Below are 17,976 nucleotides of genomic sequence, written 5' to 3'. Positions count from 1 at the left end.
TCTGATTGGTCCTAGAACAACAGGATCCAAAATGCAGCAGTCTGATTGGTCCTAGAACAATAGGATACAGAATGCAGCAGTCTGATTGGTCCTAGAACAATAGGATCCAGAATGCAGCCGTCTGATTGGTCCTAGAACAATAGGATCCAGAATGCAGCAGTCTGATTGGTCCGCAGGAGCCACCCAATCCAACTCCAGGTGGAAGTGAATCCGCAACCTGATTGGCCTACAGGAGAATCCTGGAATTAGCCAATCACGTGGGGCCCATTGTGTAAATAATGTATATAAAGCAGACATTTCAGCGGAACTTCCATTTCTCCTCACCACTATGAGCCAAAAAAAGAGCATGAAATCCACACTCGACTCCGAGTATATTTCAGCCCATTATGGGAAGCTCACAAGCAGGATTTGAACACAAGAGCAACGCTTTCCAGCAACCGAGATTCAGCAGCCAGAGCATAGCCATTTTGGCTAGTCACCAGCCCTCTTTTCCTCCCTGAATCCATCCAATCCTCTTTCAAAGCCTTCTAGGTGCTGCCTACTGTGGGAGGGAGTTCCGCAGTCTAACTCTGCATTGCGCAAATGTCTGTCCTGACTCTTCCAACCTTCAGCTTCATCGAGGCAAGAGGCTCAGGTCGCTTAAAGCGTTAAGATCAGAATGTGGAAAACATGAAAACAACGAGAAGAGGCAGGGACGAAGATATCAGAGATATTCTTCAGAGGTCCAGACTATGGGGAGCCCGGGAAAATTAATAATTAACAATTCGGACTGTAATTTGGTCATTTTTTAAAATTTCGGCTTTTTTTTTAACCCCCCCCCCCAATTTCAAATTGTTTATATGTAATAAAATGAAATAAATAATAATAATAAATTTAGCTTATTGTTTTTAATTGGATTATGATGTGGATCTGTTGATGGGCTGTTTTTATCGGAAAAATCAATAAAAATTATTTATTTATTTAAAAAAAGAGGCTGAGGTCGATTCTGTGCTGTATGTTCAAAGCCCACGCGGTTCCCTCCCAAAGTATCCTGAGAACGGCCGTTTGTGAAGGGCGTTGGGAATTGTAGTTCCGGGAGGCAAACTAGAGTTCCCAGGATTCTGCCCACCCCCAAAGTTTGCCCAGAAAGGAAGGTGGGGTACCCAGCTCCTCCCATTACAGCTCCATGCGTATCCCTCACAAAAGGGCTTTGCTTTCTCTCCTTTCACCTCGGTCGGAGGAGGCAGGAACAAGTCGTGAGATTCCTGCGCCCTGCGGCGCCATGCAATGCCTCATTTTCGCCTGGCGCGGGTCCATAGCTGTCAAGCGTCCCTTATTTGGCGGGACAGTCCCTTATCCCAGCGCCATGTCCCGCTGCTGTCCCTTATTGATGATGTCCCTTAAATAAGCTACTGAAGGTAATGGGGCCCTTTCTATGTCCAGCTGTGTGTAAAATTGCAATCATTTAAAATGATTGCCAGATACTTGCAGTTATATTATTACTATTATGATGATGATGATGATTATTAAGCATTGCCTGGCATTTTCAGAAGGTAAACGTTGTCCAGTCACAAAAATAATAGCAGGTTTGAATTTCTCACACCCAAAAGCATATTTTTAAGGCCTTTTGCTGAAGAAGTTTGCAAAATTTGAGTTTCACCCCCTAAAATGACAGACCCTATCAGGGTTGGTTTTAGGTTTGATGAGGCCCTAAATTACTGAGGGTAATTGGGCCCTTTATATGTCCAGCTGCCCTTTGACAACAACAAATTGTTGCTGTTTTTTTGTGTTGAATATATGCTATACGGTAACTTATAGGACCTAATAGGTATCTAAAGCCATTTGCACGCAACAAAATATGTATTTTATCAAAGTAATTGTTGATCCCTTATTTTGGCTGCTGATTCCTTATTTTCAAATCCGTAAGTTGACAGCTATGCGCGGGTCACCTGGCGAAGCTCACCTTGCACTGGCAGGTGTAGCAGGGCTCGTCGGTGGCTTGGACCTCGTTGCCCACCAGGGTGGAAGTGCAGTTGCTAAGTGCCTCTGCAAAAAAAGCAGAAATGTTTAATAATGATATTAGTTTAATAATGATATTGGAAAGCTGTTCCTTTTAATTACAAAGAAGGGAGGGATTTGAGGAAGTCAACCAAGATGTTGAAAAGGTTGGATTTGTGAAGAAGTAAGTTTGTTGTTATTGTTTATCTGTTTATTGTTCCCCCTTTTTTTCCTGTCTTCTTTTTTCTTTTTCTTTTTTTGTTTTTGTGTATCATTTGGCTTTGCGGCTTGTGTTATCACTGTGGAAAATTTAAAAAAAATTGTTTTTTTAAAAAAGAAAGCAGAAAGGAGGCCGCAAAGAAACAATTGGGACTTGTTTTCAAAAAGCGCTTTGCCCAAACGCTCCAAGCACTTTGCATCTCTTCAGGCAGGCTGCAATGATCAATATATCCATCCGTCCGCCCATATCACATTAATCACAGAATCGTAAATTGGCAGGGACCCCGTGGGTCATCTAGTCCAACCCGCTGCAATGCAGGAATCTTTTGCCCAACCGGAACTCGAACCCGCAACCCTGGGATGAAGAGTCGCACACTCTTATTCCGCCTGAATGTGGCAGTTTCTCTCGTTGCTCGTTTAATCCCCACAATGTCCCTGTGAGGTAGTTCAGGCCCTCCGAAGGTCACTCAGTGAGCCTCATGGCAGAGTGGGATTTGAACCCGAGTCCTGCTGTGGGTGGAGGGTTGGAGAGGCAAGGAACGGCGGGTTTGCCTAAAGCAGCCCCTGCTCCGCCTGCAGAATGTGTCATTTCAGAGGGCGAAACTTACCGTATTTTTTGCTGCATAAGATGCACTTTTTCCCTTCTAAAAAGTAAGGGGAAATGTCTGTGCGTCTTATGGAGTGAATGCGTGGTCCCTGGAGCCGAACTGCCCAGGGGCAAAAAGCAGATTGTCCTCTTTTTTTTGGAAAGAGGGAAGGGGGTGTTGAAACAAATCCGCTGATCGTTTGCCGATCGGGGAGAGAGATAAGGGACGCTAGAGATAAAGGAGGCTGCCTGGGAGGGGGGAGGTAAAAGCCCATGGAGCCTCAGGATTTTTGCATTGGGTCACCCCAAATTCACCGTCAGATGACATAGCATGTCCATGGCTACAGCCTGCACAAAAAAACCACCCACCCACTGTTGTGTGGGGCTGCAATGGCGCAAAGCACGGATCCACATGGATCCTCAGGATTTTTGCATTGGGCTACCCCAAACTCACCGTCAAATGACATATCATGTCTGTGGCCACAGCATGAACCACAAAAACCATACATACACTGTTTCGTTCAGAATATTTTTTTTCCCCTCCTCTAAAAACTAGGTGCGCCTTATGGGCAGGTGCGTCTTATGGAGTGAAAAATACGGCAATTTTGGCAAATTTCTTTCGTCGTTTCCCTGTCTGGGCTGCGGTTCACAAAATTACAGGATCGTGGCATTTAAAGGGACCCTGTGGGTCATCCATCCCAACCCCGGACAACGCTCTCCCTTTCTTTCCCTCTTGCCTTCTCTTCACCATCCGATGCTCCTGTTATAAGAATTCCAAGGTCCCAAATATATAATAAGTGTTCATAAATTTACAAGCCAAACACATACGTATTTAAACCATGTGTCTAAAATGGTACAGGAGAGCAATCCTGAAGTCATTTGGACTCTCACAAATTGACCTCAAATATTTCTCTGCAAGGGGGAAGGAAATAGGAAATCCTCTCTATAGTCTTTTGCTTACCTGTCTTAAGGGCATATTTGTGTATTAATAGGGTGAGCTTGTGACCTGGATTCAAGAACTAATAATAATAATAATAATAATAATAACAATAACAATAATAAATTATATTTATACTCCGCCCACACCAGCTCAGGGCAGCTAACACCAGTAAAATCACAATAAAAACATAATAGGGGAGGGGAAGGGGGGGAACAATTAAAAATACGGGTTAAAATACAATTTAAAATGCAGCCTCATTTTAAAAGTAGCCCATAGATCAAAACCATAAGGGAAGGGAAACATAAGAGTCAGACCAAGTCCAAACCAAAGGCCAGGCGGAACAGCTCTGTCTTGCAGGCCCTGTGGAAAGATGTCAAGTCCCGCACGGCCCTGGTCTCTTGGGACAGAGCGTTCCACCAAGTCAGGGCCAGTACTGAAAAGGCCCTGGCCCTAGTTGAGACCAATCTAACCACCTCGCGGCTTGGGACCTCCAAAACGTTGTCATTTGTGGACCTTAAGGTCCTCCGCGGGGCATGCCATCACAAAAAAATGGCCAGGCTGCCCAGGTAATCCAATCAGTGACCATTATCAGGTACCCTGGCAGATAGGATTTCGGCTGTAGATGTATGTAGATGTATGTATGATGTATGATGTTTTTGGGGGTGGTCTTGGGCTACAGGGTGGGCAATTTCAAAAGTCTATATAAGGGCTTGCGCACCATTGTTCTGGGTTCCACCTCCCTCCTGCGTATGGTGAGTGAGGACCCTGTTGCAACAGTTTAATAAAGATCAGGCTTACTAGCCACTTTGCTTCTCAATATTCTCTGGTTGGCCTCTGTTATTTTCTCTCTCTCTCTCTCTCTCTCTCTCTCTCTCTCTCTCTCTCCACTTTTATTAATTTTTTGACATATCAGTTCCAACAGTCATACAACATAACTTCTCATCTTATACAATATTTTTAGACTTCCATCAACACCTCTGATGATTTATCACTTATTATGCATTTCTTAATTTCTATATTACATTTAATTATCCTTAACTAATAACTCTCTTCACAGTCTTTCTTGCAATGTTTCAAATAATCCACCTTACAAAACTTCTTGCAGTCCTACTAGTGTGATCTGTTTATCACAGTTACTTTTCAAACAGTTCAAATATTTACTCCAGCCTTCTAAGAATCTCTGATCCTGCAGGTTTTGAATCCTTCCTGTTAATTTACCTAATTCTAATTTATCTAATTTATCTGATTCATCAACTTCAGCCTCGGCCTCTGTTATTTTCTCTTACCAATAGGGAACCTACTTAAAGACTCTATTTACAGGCTTTCCCTATAAGGAAAAGGGAAACGACCCACTTTTTAAAAGGGTGTGTTGACACCAGCCTTCCCGGACCAGGTGCTCTCCAGCCGGCTGGGGATGGAGGGAGTTGTAGTTCAAAGCGCCTAGCACTGGCCCAGGTAGCAGAGGCTGGTTTATACCTCCGCTTTCAGCAAAAAAAACCCCAAGCCGGAGATTGCACAAGACCAGGCACAGGCCAACTTGGCCCTCCAGATGTTTTGGGACTACAACTCCCATGATCCCTAGCTAACAGGGATGATGGGAATTGTAGTCTCAAAACATCTGGAGAGCTGAGTTTGCACAAGACAAATGGAAAACCGTTTATCTTCCTTGTCTGTGCCCCTGGAAGCGCAAGGGGAACAGATTCAGAGAGGGACGATCCCCACTTTGCTCCTGCTCAGGCTTGGGGTGCAGATTAGGGGTGAGACTCACGTGCGCAGGTTGGGCAGCAGTGCCCGGCGCCCGGCGCCTGGATCTGTTCCCGGGGGCAATCCAGCAGACTGGGGCACTGCTTGCGGTAGCACTGCAGATGTTGTTCCCCGTCGGACATCAGCTGGGGAAGGAAGCAGAAGAGAATCAGCCCAGGCCCCTTCTGCGCCTTTAAGTGTTGTCGGCCTTCAGCCCTGCGGAACTCCCTGCCACTAGAGATTCAGCAGGCGCCTGCTGAAAACTTTTCTGTTCCACCAGGAGGTGAATACAACATCCTTCCGCAGCGGTTATAACCGGAGCCTGCTTTTAACTTATTATTGCATTTCATTTTGTAATGAAATGATTTTAGAATGTTTTATCATTCAGGGCTGCCTTCAGATAATACATGCAATGAATGTATGTAAATGAAAATATCAAATGCTCTGTGACAGTGCTCGTGTAATAATGTAGTCACACTGTTCCACAGCATTTGATATTTTCATTTTCATTTACACACATTCATTCGAAATAAGATGGGTTTACAAAGCAATTCTATATCCTCCCACCACGCTGACGAAGAATTCTACGAAACAGTTGTCAATATCCGGAATCACTGTTCAGTGTTGGACATCATATTTGCTGAAGACACAAAGCTTCACACAGCTTGTGTTTCATCGTACAAAGTCTGGTACCTCGCTTCATTTTAAGATTTCCAGAGACTTTGAGACTAAAGATTTCATTTTGGACTTGTTATGGTTTGAAGGAATTCTATAAAGATTGTCTATTGCGTATGTACATGGTCATCGTGTTACCTAGACATTGCTGACATAGCTGGGACTTAGCAGCTTCTGTGCAAGGACTGCAGAGGGTGCTTGAGAAATGCAAATTCATTCTGGGGAAATGGAAACTGAAACTTCTAAGAGGAAACTCACAAGAGAAAGGGCTCTCTGCTGACAGTTTCCAAGAGACATCAGGGTTTCAAAATCAGCGCCACCCAGTCACAACGCCAGGCGGGCAAGGTCTCGCCTCTCCTGCCTCCCTGGTATGGAAGTCATTAAATTCTATGACCGTTCAATCGGAAGGGTCCTCCAGAGGTCATCTAGCCCAACCCGCAATCCTCCGAGAACCAGGCTGCTCACCTCACAGGTACAGATTTCGCAGGGGTCTTGTCCCGGCTGGAAACTCTCGCCCGGCCCGTACGCCTGGCCCTCGTAAGTGCAATCTGGGAAAGGGGAGGCCAGGGTTATTTGAGGCTTGCCATATTTCAAAAAGTGAAAATCCGGGTGCAAAAGTCGAGTTGGTGTTGTTTTTATGGCCAAAATCTCCAAAAAGAGCATTTTTATTTTTTAAGACATTTGCCGAAAATTCTACACTTCCCCAGACATTTTTACCCATTTTGGGAAATTCATCTTCACAAGTTCTGGCGTTAGGAGAGAAGGGTGAAAGCTCTCCTCACTTTCACCATGCTATGAATAATTTTACAAGTAGAAAAAAGACAGTCACAAAACGAATGAAAATCTTGTGGAAATAAACTAAATAATAAAAATCGAAAGTTTAAGGGGAAAAGTTAGAAAAGCCTAAAAATTGAACAAAGCCTTAATTAATGGGATGCCGGCTACAAACCTTGTTTCACTGAACTATTCAGTTTCCTCAAAGGAAATAGAAAAATCATAAACCTTAAATGACCAAAATTCAAAACAGGGGGTAGAACTCCCAAAAAATTCTAAAGTATTATAATCCTAGCTCGACCGAGGTAAAGCAAAGCGCAGTAATAAAGGATTGAGGACTCAAAGGTACAGTTTCTAATACTGAATTTACAAAAAAGTGTTTGAAAACCTAAATGGCAAGTTTTATACAAAGCCCAACTTGAAGGAAGCAAAGCACAGTAATAAAGAGTTGAGGACTCAGCTGTGAAAATTCTAGTGCTGCTTTTACAAGAAGGTTTAAAAGACCTAAATGGCACAAATTCAAAGAAAGGAATACAAGATAAGCTGTTTTAGATTTTAAACAAACTCAAGAACAGGGCTGAAACGCTCCCATGGTCTAGATGTTACTGCTGATGTTAAGTCTTTAACTGAGGAAACTGAATAGTTCAGTGAAACGAGGTTTGTAGCCGGCATCCCGTTAATTAAGGCTTTGTTCAATTTTTTTAATTTCTATTTTTCCCTTAAACTTTTCGATTTTTATTATTTAGTTTATTTCCACAAGGTAATATTTCTAGTCGATTACTTCTCGTTTCAGGGATTTTCATGAATAATTTTACAAATCTCGCCGCTAAAAAGCCCCCCCTACGCCGACACCTTTCCCCATGGGGGTACCGCTCCGTCCCTGGAGAGCCCCTGGCAATCCATCTCCCGCCCCCTCCTGTGCCCCTCCTTGCCAAGGCCGCCATGCCATACCTGTGCACAGCGGGCAGCACTCCCCGGGCACCTCGATGTGGTTGATGCAGGAGCTGATGCAGGCGATCTCGGCGCAGCTGGCCACGCCCTCCGTGCACATGCACACCATGCAGGGCACGGAAGAGGAGAACCAGCTGCTCCCGTCCTCTCGCTCGCGGCCCTCATACACGCAGCCTGCGGGAAGGGGCGAGGGAGGGCGTCAGGCTCACGACTGCACCCACACCCCTTCTCAGCCGCCCCTTAGTGCCCCAAATATCTCGAGTCGTGGCGGTGTTGTGGGCAGGTGGGATTGCTATGAGGAATTATGAAATATGGAGCAAGCCATTGCGTCCGCGATGAAAGCATGGCGTTGACTGGGCTTCATTCATTGACAATAATTTCTGATCAAATCCCACAAGCCTCTGCATCTCTGCCCCATTTTCTCTACTGCCCATTTTCTCTGCCTGACAGGCACGTATAAGCACTCTAAATCACAGACCAGTTGCTCCCCCAGGCATCCTGGGTCATAAAGATAGAAGGTAGCTTTGATGTAGTTTAATCTTTAGATAGATCTTAAGGGCCAGGAGGGGACGCGGGTGGCGCTGTGGCCTCTTGGGCTTGCCGATCAGAAGGTCAGCGGTTCGAATCCCTGCGACGGGGTGAGCTCCCGTTGCTCGGTCCCTGCTCCTGCCAACCTAGCAGTTCGAAAGCACATCAAAGTGCAAGTAGATAAATAGGTACCGCTCCGGCGGGAAGGTAAACGGCGTTTCCATGTGCAGCTCTGGTTTGCCAGAAGTGGCTTAGTCATGCTGGCCACATGACCCGGAACCTGTACGCCGGCTCCCTCGGCCACTAAAGCAAGATGAGCGCCGCAAGCCCAGAGTCGGCCATGACTGGACCTAATGGTCAGGGGTCCCTTTACCTTTAAGGGCCAGGAAGAGAGTTCACAAGGAGATGGTAAATACTGCCATCCTTCCTCTCCTGTTTATGACCTCCGGGGTTTTGCTGAATGCATTCCTCCTTTCATTCCCATTTTATTTACTCTGAACTACATATGCATGCTCAAGTAGGAAATACTTTCTTTGTAGTTAAAAGAATTTCTTCTGATCTGTCTTTGTCCCACATGGGGTTTTTGAAATGCTCAGAGGAAATCTGATTGGTTCTTACGAACACTGTGTAAAAAGTTCTTTTGTGAATAAAATGACCTGGGCCAAGGGATGGAGAGAATTATTATACGCACTCCTCCCAGAGTCTTGCTGGTCAAGCCTCATGTGTATTCTATTAATCAGAGTCCAATCTTTCCTTGTTTTGGGAATGCTAAATACCACCCAACTGGAGAAACTGTCAGTTATCAAATGGCAACCACGTGATGCAGCAGCAAAAAAGGCTAATGTGATTCTAGGCTGCGTCAACAGAAGTCTAGTGTCCAGATCAAGGGAAGTCCTTGTCCCATTCTATTCCATCTTGGTCAGATCCTTCCTGGGAAATTGTGTCCAGTTCTGGGCACCCCAGTTTAAGGTGTGCAGAGGAGGGCGACCAAGATGATCAAGGAAATCAAGCCTGATGAGGAACGGTTGAAGGAGCCGGGTATGTTTAGCCTGGGAAAGAGGATACTGAGAGGAGATAGGACAGTCATCTTCCAATATCACCTTTGCAGCGGGGGCAGCAGACCCCAGGCTCCGTCACGGGGTGGGAGCAGGTGGTCAGGGGGCACTGGATCATCTCGCAGCGGACGTTCCCCTCCTGCAAAAGGGGGAAAGGCAAGAGGGTCAGATCTTCCCCCCCATGCCCCTGGCACCCGCACGCCCCTTGATGCCCACCCCATTGGCGGGTCACTCCGAATTGCCCCACCCAGACTGTGTGCACATTTGAAGTTAGAGCTTAGTACCGTATTTTTCGCTCTATAAGACGCACCAGACCACAAGACGCACCTAGTTTTTGGAGGAGGAAAACAAGAAAAAATATATTCTGAATCTCAGAAGCCAGAACAGCAAGAGGGATCGCTGGGCAGGGAAAGCAGCAATCCCTCTTGCTGTTCTGGCTTCTGGGATAGCTGCGCAGCCTGGATTCGCTCCATAAGACGCACACACATTTCCCCTAACTTTTTAGGAGGGAAAATGTGAGTCTTATAGAGCAAAAAATACGGTAATTATTTCACTATTGATATACTTCTTCTTAATTGTATTTCAGTTCAACAATTACTTTGATAAAATACATATTTTCGTGATGTGCAAATGGCTTTAGATACCTATCAGGTCCATCAATTACCATATAGCACAGGGGGAGGCAACCTAAGGCCCATGGGCCGGATCCGGCCCAATCGCCTTCTCAATCCAGCCCGGGAATCAGCGTGTTTTCTTGCTGTGTTGTTGTAGTTTCATAATTATTCAATGGATTTTTTTATTATACCCTTGCTTACCCCTGCACATTTTACACACTATCTATTAATATTCCAGTTCCGGAACCATATTTTTTCATGTATTCCTTCAGTCCATCCCACTTTTTAATTATTCTCTGATGCCACGAAAGCTCATACCAATAACAAACTTAGTTGGTCTCTAAGGTGCTACTGGAAGGAATTTTTTTATTTTGTTTCGACTACAGCAGACCAACACAGCTGCCTACTTGTAACTAGACATATAGCATATATTTAATAATAATAAATAAAATAATAATAATAATAATAATAATAATAATAATAATAATAATATATTATTTATACCCCACCCATCTGGCTGGGCTTCCCCAGCCACTCTGGGCGGCTTCCAACAGAACACTAAAATACAATAACCTAGTAAACATTAAAAGCTTCCCTAAAGAAGGCTGCCTTCAGATGTCTTCTAAAAGTCAGATAGTTGCTTATTTCCTTGACATCTAGTGGGAGGGCGTTCCACAGGGTGGGTGCCACCACCGAGAAGGCCCTCTGCCTGGTTCCCTGTAACTTGGCTTCTTGCAGGGAGGGAACCACCAGAAGGCCCTTGGAGCTGGACCTCAGTGTCCCGGCAGAATGATGGGGGAGACGCTCCTTCAGGTATACTGGACCAAGGCCATTTAGGGCTTTAAAGGTCAGCACCAACACTTTGAATTGTACTCGGAAATGTACTGCGAGCCAATGTAGGTCTTTCAAGACCAGAGTTATATGGTCTCAGCGGCCGCCCCCAGTCCCCAGTCTAGCTGCCGCATTCTGGATTAGTTGCAGTTTCCAGGTCACCTTCAAAGGTAGCCCCACGTAGAGCGCATTGCAGTAGTCCAAGCGAGAGATAACCACAGCATGCACCACTCTGGCCAGACAGTCTGTGGGCAGATAGGGTCTCATCCTGCGTACCAGGTGGAGCTGGTAAAAGCTGCCCTGGACACAGAACTGACCTGTGCCTCCATGGATAAATGTGAGTCCAGAATGACTCCCAGGCTGCGCACCTGGTCCTTCAGGGGCACAGTTGCCCCATTCAGGACCAGGGAGTCCTCCACACTCGCCCGCCCCCTGTCCCCCCAAAACTGTACTTCTGTCTTGTCAGGATTCAACCGCAATCTGTTAGCCACCATCCATACTCCAACCACATTGGAGCATTGAAAGGCCTTTCAACATCAGCACCAACACTTTGAATTGTGCTCAGAAACACAAAAAACAGTGACCGTTTGTTGTTGGCAAAGGACAGCTGGACATATCCAGGGCCCCGTGACCACCAGTAGCTGCGGGCCTCATCAAACCGAAATCTGGCCCTTCTTGGGGGTCCCATCAACAAACAAGGGTTCCCTGTGTCTCACCTGGCAGCTGCACTGGAGGCAAGACTCTGCCTTAAAGACTTCTCCATGGGCATGACGCTCCCCTTCGAAGAGGCAGTCGTGGCAGAGAGGGCAGCACTGCCCGGGTCCCAGAGCCGGGTGGGAGCAGAGGGGGACTTCGCAGGGCAGAGACTCGCATGTGGTTTCGCCACCCTGTGAGGAGAAGGAGGTTGCCTGAGCCCACAGCTGCCCGTTGCAATCCGCAAAAGCCGTGCCGCTGCAGATGTCACACAACCCCCAAATCTTTTAGTGCCATAGCTGTCAACTTTTCCCTTTCCTTGCAAGGAATCCTATTCAGAATAAGGGAATTTCCCTTTAAAAAAGGGAAACGTTGACAGCTATGTTTAGCATGGCATCCGTTTTGCTGTTTCGGTGCCTGTGTGATAGGAATTTTGAGGTCTTAGATATATGGTACTGTTCATAACCGCATGTACATAGATCAGCACAGGAAGACCAGCCTGAAGCCATTTTGATTCCTAAACTGAGCAAATGTTTTCTCTGCAAGGTCAAAGTGGAAAAGCCTCCTCACTGTCTTTTCCTTCACAAATCCTGTCTTAAGGGTATGTCTGTGTATGAATAGGGTGAGCCTGTGACCTGGCTCAGGAACTAAGTATTTATCATTACAAAAGACTGGCCAGGCTCCCCAGGGTATCCAATCAAGTGACCATTAACAGGTAACCCGCCAGACAGGAGATAAACAATGCACTCAAATTTCTGTTGTAGACCGCCTTTTCTGTGATGTATGTACGATGTTTCTGGGGGTGGTCTTGATCTACAGGGTGGCAATTTCAAAAGTCTTTATAAGGTTTTTCGGGGTTCCTCCTCTCTCCTGCGTGTGGTGAGTGAGGACCCTGTTGCAACAGATCAATAAAGATCAGGCTTACAAGCTGCTTTGCTTCTCAGTATTCTCTGGTTGGCCTCTGTTATCTTCTCCTACCAATAGGGAACCTATGTAAGGACTCTATATGGGCTCTTGGATACCCCATAAGGGAAAAGGGCAATTTTTGTTTACAACACCTGTAATAAACATTTTTGTTCAGATGAGCCTGACCAGATGTTTAGGCGGCCGAGGCGAGTTTTTTTAGTCTCTCGTTAATTTCGGAAGCCTTAAATCTCCTTGCAAGCCTTGAAGCTTCATTAATTCCTGCTCTCCCCGGGGAAGTTAGCCTGGCGCCTTCATTGTACAACTTTAGGCACCAGGCAAAAACGTTCCTTTCTAACCAGGCCTTTGGTTGATCTGATTGACATCCTATGCCCTTAATTTTTTTGGGGGGGGGGCTATTGGGTTGTTATTTTAATTTTTATTATGCATTTTGTGGTTTTATATCTTGATTTTATTCGGTGAACCTCCAGGTACAGGGCAGTACAGTGGATGTTCAGGTTGCGAACGTGATCTGTGCGGGATGCACATTTGCAACCCGCAGCAGCGCATCTGCGCATGCGCGGGTTATGATTTGGCACTTCTGCGCATAGCGCGATTTAGTGCTTCTGCGCATGCGCAACTCCCGAAACCCGGAAGTAACCCGAAATAACGCAACCTGACGCACCTGTAACCTGACGTATGACTGTATATAAATTCAATATAATAATAATAATCATAATAATAATCATAATAATAATCTGACATATCCTTTTTCGCAGACCACTTTGAGGTTTCCTTTCTCTTATAATCAAGCGGTGTTTAAGTTTGACGAAGCAATAAAGTGCCGCACCAAAGGCCCTTGGTTGCCCCTCCCACTTTCGCCTCTGGCCCCGCCTCCAATTGGCCTGCGGCCCCCAAAAAGTCGCTGGGAAGGGAATATGGCCCTCTGTGAGGAGCAGGGACCGGAGGGCAAAGGATCTCACCACGCAGGAGCACTGCTGACACGGATCCGACGGCGAGAGCCACTGGGAGCCTTCCGGATATTCGCGGCCTCCGTGCTGGCACACTGTCAGGGAGACAGGTGGGTTAGGGGTCCGCTTACAGCCCCTCGTCCGCCCCAGCCTCAAACCTGAGAGCCAGCGTGGCGACATGCTTCGGCCTGGGAGAAGCGGGTTCGAATCCCCACCTGACCCAGGGGATTAAATGGGGAGTCAGGGAGGAACGCTGCCTGGAATTTCTTGGAGGGGAAGGTGGCACATTGATGCAACAAATAAAAGCGGATTCCGGGGGACCGGTTTTTGCGGCTTACCTGGGCATTGTGGGCAGCACTGCCCAGGCTTGCGGACGGGACTGGCGCACGGCGCCTGGGGGCACAGGACCGGGCTGCAGAGAACGTTTCCACGGAGGCAGCTGCAGTGCCGGCAAGGGTCCGAGGCCGGGGTGAAGACTTGCCGGTTGGCAAGTTTCTGGCCCTCATGGAGGCAGCCATCGCAGGTGGGGCAGCAGGCGGGAGCGTCGGGGGGCAGAGGGTGGGTGCACTGCTGTGGGCAGGGCTTGGGTTGGCAAGTCACAACTTCGGCCTGGGAGGAAGGAGGGAGGCAGCTCAGGGGCTAGGGCACTTGCTTGGCATGCAGAAGGCTCCTTGGCTCAGCCTTGCCATTACTGGGGGTGCTGAGCGAGGCCAGGGGAGCCCACCTGCCCCTGTAGATGCCAACCCCTCTGCCCTCACTCACCTGGCAAGTGCACGTGTGGCAGGCGTTCTGCGGCGAGCCGAAGGCCTCCCCGCTTTTGTAGAGGCGCCCCTGGAAACGGCAGGTGCCTGTGCACTTCGGACAGCACTGCCCGGGCGGCACAACGGGGTTCTGGCAGGGCACGGCTGGGCACGGAGCGGGCAAGCAGGTCACGGTGCCAGCCTGTGGGCAGAGAAGGGACAATGGCCCTGTGGTTTACGTCCTGGGCATTTGCAGAAATGTTCATAGAGATGGGCTACCCCCGGGAATTGGTGACGACCATCATTTGTGCCCTATAAAATCCATCCCACTAGGCCACACTGCCTCTCGGCTCCGAAGTCAGGGAGGAGGTACCAGTTGGCCATGTGTGTGAGGGAGAGAACATTCAGCATATAAGCAATTGTATGAATTCCTGTTTCTTTTTCATTAGATGCCATCGTTATTATTTTTTTTAAAATGCATTTTATTAGTTTTTAACATATTAATTAACATTCATACCACAGAACTTCCCATCTTATACAATATTTTTTTGGACTTCCGTCAACACCTCTGATGATTTTCCATTCTTACCACTTATTATGCATTTCTTAATTTCATATTGCCTTTAATTACTTTTAACTAATAATTCTCCTCATTGTCTTTTTTGCAATATTTCAAATAATTCACCTTACAAAACTTCTTGCAAACCTACTAGCATAATCTGTCCATCACAATTACTTTTCAAATAGTCCATAAATTTACTCCAGTCTCTGATCCCACAGGCTTCAAATCCTTCCTGTTAGTTTATCTAATTCTGCATAGTCCATCAATTTCATCCTCCATTCTTCTTTCGTCAGATGTCATCGTTATTAGATGCTACTCTTTGCGGCTGTATTTGCTACAAGTTTCTTAAATTGTTGTATTTTGAATTGTAGTAACCCACCCTGGGATTTTAGGGTGAAAGGGGAGGCATAATAATAATAATAATAATAATAATAATAATAATAATTTATTTATACCCACCCATAACAATAATACAGTTGCAGTACTAATAATAGCATCAATACGATGGTGTCCAAGTTTGTGAAGCATTAAGCAAGTCTTTCCCAAACTGTTGTGGGGAGGGCAAACCACTCAACTCCCATCTATCCCAAATTCCTTGCGGTATAAATCCTGCCAAATCCGTCATCAGAGAGGTCAGCTTCATGTCTGACCACAAAACTAGCAAGAACCTGTCATCGGGATTCGAACCGCTGACCTTCTGATCGGCAAGCCCTAGGCTTAGTGGTTTAGAGTGTGCTAATGGGACCCCTCTCTCTGACCTTTTTGCACTACGTCCTGCCACGCATTTCCAAATAGAAGGCCTAACAAATGGGGAATCTAGTTTGAGTCTCCGTATCAACCCCCCCCCCAGATTATTTTCTCCCGCCTCTCTCCTCCGGCACCCCTGCTTACCGAACACTGGCACTGGTTGCAGGGGTCCCGGGGGTCAGAGAAACGCTCGCCGTCCAGACAGTCTCGCCCGTGGAAGCTGCAGGCGTCGCAGGTGGGGCAGCCGCAAGGGTCGCGCGACGGGTGAGGGCATCGGGCCGTGGGGCAGAGCTTGGGTCCGCAGGAGACGTCGCCTCTCTGGGAAGCGGGGAGAGAGGGCCAAGTCTGAGTATAAGGTGTGGGGTACCTGGAAAACCTGGTGGCGTCCGAGGGTCCAGCCCCTTTGCTAAGCACGGAGACCCCCATGGAGATGGGTGCATAGGGAGCCCTCACACCTGCTTCCCCGTCCCAGGGCAGATCTACACACAGGGGGCAAAAAAACAACAACCCTATAAATATGTCAGAAATTAAATTGTTAAAAGGAAAAAAAAAACACTATGGAAAATCACTTAGATTTTTTTCTTGCTCTCCAGCGCCATCTGATGTTGCATGTTTATAGCGCATTCGACTAAAAAAGAAAAAAACCGCTATGGGAAATCACTTAGATTTTTTTCCCTTGCTCTCCATCGCCACCTGGTGTTGCATGTTTAATACTGCATTCAAAACACTGCTTTTTGACTAATTTAGCTGAGTCCCCCATTTTATTTCATCCTGACATTTATTTCTGTAGTTTGCCCTGCATGAAGAGATCACTCCCCCCCCCAAAGCGCCCATTCCACCACTTCGGTTGGCGGAACTGGCACTGTTACATCATCCCCGTGCTGCGTTTGTAAGAAATCAATCCCATAGCTGTCAACTTTTTCCTTTTTTTAAGGGAAATTCTCTTATTCCGAACAGGATTCCTCACAAGAAAAGGGGAAAGTCGACAGCTATGTGGCAATCCTTTAGTGTGGCAGAACTTTGGAACTCCCTGCCACTTGACACCAGGCAAGCGCCATCAACGGAACTCTTTTCGGCGTCTGCCGAAACCACATTTGTTCAGACTGTGGCAAGACCACCTGGAAGAATTTTACCCTTATGATTTCTATGTAATCATATATCCATATATAACCATATATCTTAATGATGATTTTTATATATCCATGTATCCGAAGGATGTTTGAATCGTAAAGGCTTCAGCAGAGCTAAATGCTTAGATCTTAAAAATCCAAAGCCGACTTCTGTCCTATTTCTCCCTCACTGCCTTGCTATCATACTTGAAGGAAATAATAAATCTGAGAATTGTCTGAGATGGAGAAGTCGATGTGTTTAATTAAACCATTAGTGATAGGAATGGGCCATATGGGCAAAAAGGAGAATCAGCTTGTGGTATCTGCGTCTGAAGACTGGGAAGAAAAGAAAAAATAGAGTTGGATGCTATTATGGACTGGCGGAAGTCCAGTCCTACAATCACAGGAACATAGAAGTGCAGGGTTGAAAGGCACTTAAGAGGTCCTCTAGACCAACCCATTGCAATGCAAGAAACACAGGTAAATCTCAACACTTACCAGGCAGCGGCATTCCTCACAAGGCTTGTTGGGGGCAGGGAAGCTGTCTCCCTCCCCGTATTCACGGCCCTGGAAACTGCAGCCTGCAGGGGAAGGAACAAGGAAGGACTCCGACACCCCATAATTTAAAAGGGCATCGGGCGTTAAGTCTGCCAAAGGCCCGCTTGGAAAAGAGCGTTTTCACCTGGTGCCTAAAGAACCGTTGGCCTAGAACCAGTTTTGCCCACCTGGTGCCCTCTGTGGAATAATAATAATAATAATAATAATAATAATAATAATAATAATATATTTATTCCCCACCCATCTGGCTGGGTTTTCCCAGCCACTCTGGGCGGCTTCCAACAGAATATTAAAATACAATAGTCTATTAAATGTAACATTAAAAGCTTCCCTAAACAGGGCTGCCTTCAGATGTCTTCTAAAAGTGTGGTAGTACTTTATCTCTTTGACATCTGGTGGGAGGGCATTCCACAGGGCCGGCGCCACCACCGAGAAGGCCCTCTGCCTGGTTCCCTGTAACCTCACTTCTCGCAGTGAGGGAACCGCCAGAAGGCCCTCGGCGCTGGACCTCAGTTTCTGGGCTGAACGATGGGGGTGGAGACGCTCCTTCAGGTATACAGGACCGAGGCTGTTTAGGGCTTTCAAGGTCAGCACCAACACATGGAATTGTGCTCGGAAATGTACTGGGAGCCAGTGCAGGTCTTTCAAGACCGGTGTTATGTGGCCTCGGCAGCCACTCCCAGTCACCAGTCTAGCTGCCGCATTCTGGATTAGTTGTAGTTTCCGGGTCACCTTCAAAGGTAGCCCTACATAGAGCGCATTGCAGTAGTCCAAGCGGGAGATAACTAGAGCATGCACCA

The 17,976-nt window shown here is 46.7% G+C and overlaps 1 protein-coding gene across 1 annotated transcript in view; it reads right to left on the bottom strand.

Annotated features, from left to right (window-relative positions):
- Positions 1 to 17,976, bottom strand: part of KCP (kielin cysteine rich BMP regulator) — a 106,611-nt gene that overhangs the window by 21,080 nt on the left and 67,555 nt on the right. Inside the window, exons 31-41 of the mRNA XM_081022582.1 lie at positions 17,117 to 17,199; positions 15,654 to 15,827; positions 14,223 to 14,402; positions 13,799 to 14,069; positions 13,473 to 13,555; positions 11,610 to 11,780; positions 9,494 to 9,587; positions 7,866 to 8,039; positions 6,606 to 6,688; positions 5,491 to 5,611; positions 1,943 to 2,025 (exon numbers count right to left, since the gene is read on the bottom strand). Coding sequence (XP_080878708.1) covers positions 1,943 to 2,025; positions 5,491 to 5,611; positions 6,606 to 6,688; positions 7,866 to 8,039; positions 9,494 to 9,587; positions 11,610 to 11,780; positions 13,473 to 13,555; positions 13,799 to 14,069; positions 14,223 to 14,402; positions 15,654 to 15,827; positions 17,117 to 17,199 — 1,517 coding nt within the window. The remainder of the gene's footprint in view (positions 1 to 1,942; positions 2,026 to 5,490; positions 5,612 to 6,605; positions 6,689 to 7,865; positions 8,040 to 9,493; positions 9,588 to 11,609; positions 11,781 to 13,472; positions 13,556 to 13,798; positions 14,070 to 14,222; positions 14,403 to 15,653; positions 15,828 to 17,116; positions 17,200 to 17,976) is intronic.

This window comes from Podarcis pityusensis, assembly GCF_964106645.2.
Source record: "Podarcis pityusensis genome assembly, chromosome: 10".
Lineage (NCBI taxonomy): Eukaryota > Metazoa > Chordata > Lepidosauria > Squamata > Lacertidae > Podarcis > Podarcis pityusensis.
This window is presented reverse-complemented; position numbering and strand designations above follow the sequence as displayed.